Source organism: Acanthaster planci, linkage group LG05 (assembly GCF_054643075.1).
Source record: "Acanthaster planci isolate LZ-2023a linkage group LG05, COTS_SCS, whole genome shotgun sequence".
NCBI classification, from domain to species: Eukaryota; Metazoa; Echinodermata; class Asteroidea; order Valvatida; family Acanthasteridae; genus Acanthaster; species Acanthaster planci.
Window position 1 is genome coordinate 1,867,941 of NC_141781.1, and position 9,689 is coordinate 1,877,629.

A 9,689-nucleotide genomic window follows, 5' to 3' on the forward strand; every position below is an offset into this window, starting at 1 on the left:
CAGCTCGGGAAATTAATTTTTATACAAACAGGAATATTTTTTAGTGTGAGTAACCGTGTTTCATAAATTTCTCGTACCTATGGTAATTCTTGCCTAGTTTTTGACAATCCCCGCAAGAAATTTTACGTGCAGTGTACATACCTCCTTGCCTTTTAAAATATCATTCTCTCTTTCTTCATCCTTCTCATTTTGTTGCCTTTCCCGGGAATGATTTAAAATAGATGAGTGACATATTCCCACCCCAGGATCTGCGCTAGTTGAGTTCCATCACAACGCCTGACATGGGGCCGGCTTTTCCCACTGCAAGTGGCTGCTAAAACTGTAGTTGGTCATCGGTATAAAAGTAAAGAATAAGTTACAAAGTGTTAAAAATCCATGGCCGCTGTGAGAACACCAGATAATAATGCACGTACTGCTTCAAACTAAATGACTACAATCCTATTCAAAATTGTGACAAATGTCCATTTTGAACGAACTTGAGGTAAAATCGAAAAGCAACCAAAAGCTTTTCTGCCAACTCTGATAACCGGCCGTACAAGTCGTAGGCAAGATGAGCGTGGTCTTACTTAGCCACGCTTCCTTCATCAGAACCACTACCCGCCAATCGACAGCGGGCGTCCTTCTAAGAAGATGGAGTGTCGAATGTAAAATGCTGGGTACCAGTTAAACATAGGGACGTCACGCGTGTGACTTCAACCTCGTACAAATTTCTGTGGTTAACGTGTCAATTCAATTGTCATTGACATTGAGGCCCGGGAATGAGAGTAAAGACGTAAACCTCGAGTATTTTGAGGGCTGAATTTTGTTGGGAAGTTATCGTTAAAAATGGATGACCTTTTGGAGCTAGATGTGCACGAAGCTGAGGAGGACGAAGAGTTCAAAGTAGATGAAGAATCTGACCGTATGTAACCAAGTTGAGCAAATGATTAGGAAAACATGTTGCATGCTGACTCAAGTTCAGCAGTTGTGTACAAAGCCTATGGGGAGTGAAGAGAATTTTCTAAGTACTTCCCAACAACGTGTGTAAATGTTTCTCAGTCCAGAATTCGTGTCTTTCCAGCATTTCTTTGATGACTGACTTTTATTGAGATGATATATGATGAGAAAAGTGGAGTCAGGATGCAACATTTTTCCCAGTGGAATGATTAATTTATGAACGTAAACTTTAAGCCCTTGCTCAGCGGCATCAGGCCAGGAGAATTCCGAAGGCAGATATTTTGAGGCTGAGGGTAACATTATGTGGTACAGTACTAGTACTTTCACATTTCATGTGCACAAGCAAAGAACAGGGTCTTGCTACACAGTGTCAGCAAGCGTCAACAGTTTACACTCACTTTGCCCCATCCCCACATCGCCCCATCCCCACTTTGCCCCATTTCCACTTTGCCGCCCATGCTTGAGTCAAGTGTGTTACAAGCCTCTCCAAAAAATGTTAAAGAGGGGAGTTCCCTAAACGGCATGTAGATGTTATAGAAAACTTTACGGCATTAAATTAATGCAGACTGCGTTGTTCATCATTGTGAATTAATAGTACATATGGTTGGACTAGCATTGGGGTTATTTCTCATCACAGACATGCATGGTCGCCGGGCATGCATAGACTGGTTGCCACACTCCATCACGCATTCTCTTACACGGGTGCGGCGCGGCGGGAACCAGCGCTTTGCTCACTCAAACGTTGAATTTTTTACTTGTGGCATCTAGTCCTAGGCGTCTGTTACTAAAGAACAGAATGAAAGATAATCTATTGGGTGAAGTGGAAATGGAGCGAAGTTGGGATGGGACGAAGTGGAAATAGGGCGAAGTGACCGACACTTGCGTCAACGAGTGTCAACAAAGCGTCAACAAGTTATTCAAGAATATTTATGCAAAGATGTTTATATTAAATGTTAATTTGGATCCCACATATTGGTAATTCCATATGAACTCAACCAGAGGTCCTATGGTGACCCCTTCAGATTAAGCTCTTTTTTTGGGGGGGGAGACATCTACATGTACACGAACGAACGTATGCAAAATTTTAGGCTTCTATTCCTGACGGATCTTGAGATACACCCTCCCAAAAGTTCTGGCCACGCGCACTTTTTACACTCGCGAACCATAAATGTTAAATTGCTAGGGATTTTGGAGACCAATTTCTTAAAAACGAATAGGAATTACTGGCTGAATGAATGTATCCTGGGTAATTAGTGCCCAGACTTTCAGAATCAGAAATAGCTTATCTTGTATGGTTTCAGAGTTTTTGGCCCCTGAACTTTTAAATTATTGAAAATCGGGAAATAAAAAATTTTATTTTTGAGTGGCGCCTTTAGTCTGGCATGTGTTTTCTAGGGCTTATAATGCTGTATTCCTTTTATTTGGGGACATATCTGCTGGTAAAAAGAAAATTGACAACACAGAAGATTTATTTTAGAAGTTATGAGCCCTTGAAAAGTCTCCCAGTTGTAAAATGGGGACATTTTACCTATTTTCGGCTGGTAAATTCACCCTGTGGGCAATTACCCATGGAATTAAAATTTTTGCCACTTCAGTAAAGTCAAGAATTTTCTGCTTTCTGAAAGTCAAATTCTGCTTTCTTCCACTTTCTAAATTTTGTGTACAAAAACTGTATGTAACTTTACCTATATGTATGTACTGTAGGCCTGCATGTACATTTACCGTACAAATAGGGCCTACATGCACCATGCCACTGTGATCTTGGACTGGTCCCGTCCCTATTGATTTATTCATAAGCTGTGAAACATCTGGGCACTCATGCTGTTTTGGTGCCTTGTTAGGGGTACCAGACATGCCAAAAAAGTGGGAGGTCCTATTTTTACCGGTGAAAAAAAGGATGTCTGCTTTCAGAAATGGAATGTACCGGTAGGCGTAACTTCAAAATTACTCAAAGGAAGGGACCTCACCTATGCTTGATCCTAGCCTGAGTGACTAGGACTCTACAGACACCACCTGACGACTTGCCTCTTTTAACATGTTTAACATTTGGACATGGTCGGTGATAAAAAGAGACGATTCGTAGAGTCTTACCGGTACTTAGTAGTTACTCAGACTAAGCTATACTTACATGTAACTGATAAAAGGCTCTTGTTTTGAAAATCTTGTTATTCCTTTGCCCTGTTGTGATGGAGTGTTTCTTCATGCATTGTATTTTTACTTGCAGAGAATATCCAGAAACTGAAACAAAATGCCAGGAAGCGGAAAGGAAGAGGCTTTGTGGCAGGTCAGTGATAGCTTTGTGTTGAATGTCATTTCTTGAGAAGGTGGTATTTGCCGAACTGCCTGCCAGTGAACTGCATCGCTGACAAGAGTTCTACATGTACATGTACTGTAACTGAATGTTTGGCCCTTCCAAAAGGCAGACGGGCTTCACACTTGGATACAAAATGGTGTGTGAGTGCAAGGGAGACCCCCCCTCAAAGTCTCCAAAATTTGAGTCCTCACACTCCACTCAGATTTTGGGGTACAATATCAGCCCAAATACTACCCACTGAGTACCCAGTGGCCCTAAACATCTAAAGGCCCATTTACGCAGACAAACGATAATAGGAAGTGATGACTAAAAGTCGTGTATAGTACCAAAGTGAATACATGTATGTCACCTGCACAATTACGCATGTACAGGGGTTTCGATAATTTTCTTCAATACCCACTTCCTTGCTTAGAGGAGAGTACTGTTTGGCCCTTTGTGTTGTTTGGTATGGTACCCTTCTTCATCAGAGGGAGAGTACTGCACTCTCTAAGAGCTGGTTCCTCCAGCGAGTACCTGTATTATGCAAGTTAGCCCTTTTGCCTTAAAAATATAATAATACTTGTTATTTCTCTTAAAAAACCACAGTAAAAAAACAAAGAGCGCTTAGTGGTAACCATGAACTCATGACACCATAGACAAAATCACATCAGTCCCTATCCACCTGTGTACAGCGGCACGTGTGAGGCGGCACTTGTAAGGCTACCGCGTGTGAATGTCATGTTGTCTGTGTGCCAGTGGCATACATGTAACCATGGGGGGCCGCGGGGGGGGGGGCATGTGCCTCCTAGGTGCCCTCCCCTACTAAAAAACAGATGAAAGGATAACAAGGCTAACACAAGCTTGCCTCCAAAAAACCACAATCGCTGAAAGCTTTGTAAGATCGTTAGATTTCTGAATGCTGATCAAACAATTTATGCACACGCAGTGTCAACAGCCCCCTAGGAATCCACCCTGTTCTGCTTGATCGTTTCTCACAGCAGGGACCACCATTATCACCCATTAGTGTGAACGGGCCATAAGTAGTGCTTATTAGCCATTCAGAGAGTAAGAAATCTTTGGCAGTTAACTGACCAGCTATTCCGCCCTCCTTTCTGGTTTTTTTTTCAGATACTGCTGGTATTCGGACTGCGGATACCGACTTTGAAGCCATGGATATCGACACAGGAGAGAGTGGACCCCAACGATGTATGTAGGAATCATGATTAGTCAGGTTTATTAGACGTGTATATCCCAAGCTCTGAGTTAAGTTAGATCCATCAAAGCTTAATTTTATTTGCGAGAAGTCCCTGTTGAAGCTTGGAGAGTCTTCTGGATAAGCTCCCAAGATGTGTAAAACACAGTTCCATGCAGAAACTCTCTCTGTGACTCTGCATCAGCAAATAATGAAGGTCCATCTCAGTCTTAAAAGTTCAGGAACTTCAGAAACTGCGTAGATCAAGAGACAAAGTGAAAAATATGGCTGTTCTCTGGTGAAGAAATTTATGAAATGGATTTTTCTGGGCTGAGAAGTATTGAATAGGTTCCGTAGGTTTAAACGTGAGGAATTCTTAGTAGCTACATTCTTCCATTTTCCAAGGAATTTGCTGTGCCCTACCCTTGATAATTATCGTACATGTACATAACCATTGCGGACAGATATTTATGTCATGATGTGTCTGGCAGAAGGGCATGCAGGCATTTCTTTTTTAAACCTGACCCGTGTTGTAACAGCTTTCCTGATACGCCGTGTCCCAGGTAGGAGATGATGTGCAAAATAAGGCTTTGTGCATGTCACAGAGCTGGCAAAGTGGGTTGCACGGACTGTACACCAGTTGTGCCAGTAGCCGTGTCCAAACAGGTTTCCAGAGCTAGGTTTGTGTCTGTTATCAGCAGGTCCCTGTGTACTTGTACACATTTCCAGTTGGCAAAGATCTAGACCCAGGTCCTGACATCGGATTCAGATGCAGCCCTATGCATGAGGTTCAGTACCCCTTAAGCTCATTCAACTGTATAGCACTGTTTGTAGAAGGCGCACTGATTTGATACCGGTGGGTTTTTTGTTTTCTGTTGCAGCGGTGGAAGGCTGGATTCTGTTTGTTACAGGCGTCCACGAAGAGGGATCCGAGGAAGAAATCCGAGACAAGTTTGAGGAGTATGGCATTATCAAGAACATTCATGTCAATCTGGACAGGCGAACAGGCTATCTGAAGGTGATGTGAATCATGTGGCCCATTAACTTGGCATCAAAATAATGAAATTGGATGAAACTTGGCTTAAAATTGTCTAAATAAACATTGTAATCTGAAATCATGGATTGTCTTTGCAGATTGTTTTGTGAGATTCATTTTGGTTTGAGAAGACTACAGTGTCAGCCTTAGTTGACTATCTCCGTCGAATTTAAACTGAGAATTTCTGTATTGTTACTCTTTTGGCTTTGTTTGATAAGTGGATGAAATGAAGACAGATTGTAGGTTCAACGTTTTATTTGTGGAACTTTGCTTTTTTTCACTTTAGCATCAGTCGCACTGGTGAAAGTACTTTGATACTCATTTCTTTTAGTGGATCCATGAGAAATTAACCCGGAACGTTAAACTTAAAAAGCTTCACACCCGCAGCCTCATTCAGTTGACAAATAACGACTTGAACACTGAGATTATCAGGCTCTTCTGCTGGTTAAGATAAGATTTAGCAGCGTGAATGCAGTCAGTGATGGATAAGACATGTCTGTATCTAGATGATTCACAGGAAACAGAGGTTGGCCCCATCTGTTGGCCAGAATGGAAATCTTTGCACATTTCCAAGAACTCATGTGAAACAGACTTCTTGAAAATTTCTAAGTGCTTGGAAAGTAATGATGCTGCCCGCGCATCAAAGCAAACGGAAGCAAATTCTGTGCCCCTTGATTTGGTTCCCATAGTAACCGTGTTAGACTGACCCCTGCCCTTTTTCCTGTTCCCCGTCTTTGTCCACACCTCAGGGCTATGCTTTGGTGGAGTTTGAGACCTTCAAGGAGGCTCAGAAGGCGATGGATGCCCTCAACGGCAGCGAGATTCTGGGCCAGGAGATCACCGTGGACTGGGCCTTCGTCAAAGGACCCCACAAGGACCCCAAGAAGAGGTATGTTGGGGTACAAACCACAAAGACATACATGTAATTTGCAACGACTTATCTTTTGAGGGAAAGTCCCTGAAACGCTGAACCATTTCCCAGCCTGTTGGGACTGCCTTAAATTTTCAACAGCCCCTCAAGAAATCAAATTTAGTGTGTGTGTGATAGATCGTGTAAAAAAAATAGTAATGGACAGTGAATGTTTTCTGGGGCACAAGCAAAAATAGAGAGCATTTGACAGGATTTGATCTTTACAGCGGCCACTGCCACGATGCCCGAGTGAATTGCTGTGATGCCCTTTAAAAATCGTGCGTACCTTTCAGCCACTTGGCTGCCGTGCCCCTCTTCAATGATCAGTAGGCTTACACAACTTTCAAGTTACCGTTTAGCGCTAGCATTTCTGTCAAGGGCTGGCCAACCGCACTGCGCTGACCGAGCACTATTTTTTTCCCAGACTGGTTTTTGCATCGCCCCCGTAGACAACATGGTGTGGCAACCATATCAACTTGGTTGACTCGTGTTACTTTAAAAAGTGGCACCAGACTACTTTTATAAATAGACTTGTTTCAAGTCGCGGGAGAGAATTACACGATTGGATTCTGTACACAGCACATTGAGACCGAGTCACTATTATTTTGGGATCACGGATTGGAGTACGACCCAGTCTATTTTTTCCCTCGCTTTTTTATATTTTTATTTTATTTTTAAAAAATATTATTATTTTTATATTTTATATTCAAGCTGGTGCTGGGCATGTTCGTTACCCAGTGACTGACTTGCTTGAATTGCATTGTTTGTATTTACATTGATTTTCGAACTGCAGTGTTGCCTTTATGGCATCATGAAAAGAAATAAGACAAAAAACCAAATGGTAAATTAAAAGTTAGGACAGTATTATTTATTTTTATGTCTCTTTTTACCATTCAAGCAGACTGTTCAGCATGTCACAGTGATCAGAAACAATGAAATTTGTTGGTGGAAGGTTATAACACCATGTTGAAATTGAAGGAAAGTCTTTGAAAGTCACCAACAAGCATGATAAATAAAAGTTTCAAAGTGGCCCTGGTGCCCTTTCAGTTGGCCTTGGTGCCCATTGGTTTTTGGGAGCACTCAAGGCCAAGTGGCCTTGACCCCCCTTTCCCATCTTTGTGGGCATTCACAACACTCATGCTGGGATCCTCACTGAGTTCCGTAGTTTTCGCCATGTTCTCAACAACTGAGGAAGACTCCATGATTGCACTCTAGAAGAGAGTATTGACAATGACAGTCCACAAATCAATTGAAATAGATAAAATTTGTAACATATTCCTATAGAGGAATGCATATATTAAAAACGACATGTCTGGAGCAGGTGCATTTAGGAGGAATGTGGCCAAATACCATGACATGCAGAAGAGCATGAATAATTCTGAGCATGTCAGAATTTAATTGATGTAGTATTCTCTTTGTTATGTAAATGAGGTGAAACCAAAGCCTTTAGTCATTTATACCTGACAGCTAAAAGTATCTAATTATGCCCCAAATATTATTTGCCCACCTTTCATTCTTTAGAAAAACCCCCCAAAAACTAAAACTTACAAGGGGTATGAATAATTTTGTTGTTAACTATTTCCCGTTGTGAAATGATGTTTTGTGTCCTTAACTTTGTGATTTGGGTGAAATCTCTCTTGCCATTTCTTACAGGAGTGGTCGCAGAAGATGAGAAGGCTTAGTCCATTAGTTGTTAAAATCACGGTTCATCCTGTCCAAGATTTCAAGTCGCTGCCTCTCTCATGAAGGAGAGTCCTGAGTATTGGAAAACATACCCACGAGTGTCGGTGCACCAAAGCCATATTGTAGGATGTAACATTTGAAAGAGAACTTTTTTCCCCTTTTCTGCAAAGTTTGGTAGCATGTAGGTTTGCATTATAAGGTCGAATTACCAGTACACGCAATTTGTACCTAAAGAAAACACATGTAGCTGAAGTGAAGGTTTACTTGAAATGAAATGAAAGATGTTTTAAGATTATTCTTTCAAATCGCGGTAGGCCCTAATTCGGCCAAACAAGTATGTTGTCCCTGTTTGTACAAAGCGGTCTCATAACTCATAACAGAATGCCATGTACTCCAGTCTTCGAATCTGCAGTGCATCAGTTCCCGTATGTTGTGACACGTAAAAGTGTGCTCAGTTTTAAGCCCCAAAGTCAATAACATGAAAATGCCGAGCGTTTTCGAAGCGAGCGGCTTCGGCTTAGACTTCGGTTTCGCTGGTTCCAGTCAGAGCTTGAACATGTGGTTTTGAACGCTGCTTCAAGAAGGCTGGAGCAGCATAACCAAAGTCCACACGCCAAAAACGCTCTATGATTCACTCTGGCCTCCACCAGTTGATTGTTTGCACTTCAACCATTCTGTCACGGATAGGAATCTTGAAGGGGGTACTTAATGTCATCAGGACCATTGCTTATACATGTCTGAAGCTTCTTATTTTTCCTAGTTGGAATGTGTTTTAGTCTGTTGTTTTATGTTCCTCAAGTAGCAAGTTTGTTCTGGCACCCTAAGTTATACAATCTAAGAGCCATTTTCATGGAATTAGAAATCATTCTCTGGTTCTAGTTCGGAGTTTGAAAGGGGTTTTTGGAGAACTGTATTTGGGCAAATAGCTATGTAAATGTGGTCCGTTTTTATTAAAATCGTTGTTTGGACCAAAATTTCTGTGAAATTCTGCGTGTTTTTTTTTCGTCCAAGTCATATTTTCTGGCTTCTAGCAGCGCCCAGCCCAGGGAAATTATACGGAGCTTCGTGTCTAGCTGGGTGGAACATTTTCAACAGCGCCCCGATCTTGAAATCTGTGAAACGCAGGATTTATTTGTTTTTTGTTAGTAGTCAAGTACACACTGGGCCCAAATGACATGCGCCGATCAAAACACAACTTGCACCCTCAAATTTTCTGCTCTTAGTGCATTTTTGGTCAGTTGAGTGGATGGTTTGTTCCAAAGAGGGATGGGTATTTCTGAAAGAATCTGGACAAAAAGCCTTGCAAAAGTGACTTAAGTTTTTGATGAAGTGTAAAGGTATCAATTTTAAAGATCTTTTGGATTAAAAGTATGCATTATTTATGAAACGGGCAGCGTTATAAACGGAAGGAGTGCTGAATTTGAAAATCTCAATACAGAAACGAAGTATCTATGAACAAACTGCAGTAACCAAATGTAGACGTGTTAAATTTTATAGCGAGTTTATTCTGCGTATGTTGTGTTTTGAACTGGGATAGTGAGATAAGCACTATTTCATAATGCCAAATCTATGTATTACATAAGATCGACCTCACGCCCATTCGGATTTCATTTTTGTTTCATACAATCACCTCGTGCTC

The 9,689-nt window shown here is 41.5% G+C and overlaps 1 protein-coding gene across 1 annotated transcript; it reads left to right on the forward strand.

Annotated features, from left to right (window-relative positions):
* The first annotated feature begins 716 nt into the window (after window positions 1-716).
* Window positions 717-9,024, forward strand: LOC110985889 (RNA-binding protein 8A-like). The gene is made up of 6 exons (XM_022247328.2): window positions 717-901; window positions 3,161-3,220; window positions 4,358-4,435; window positions 5,303-5,439; window positions 6,207-6,346; window positions 8,021-9,024. Exons 1-6 carry the CDS (start codon window positions 826-828, stop codon window positions 8,037-8,039), a joined length of 510 nt encoding a protein of 169 aa, XP_022103020.1. The 5' UTR covers window positions 717-825; the 3' UTR covers window positions 8,040-9,024.
* The last annotated feature ends 665 nt before the right edge of the window (window positions 9,025-9,689 follow it).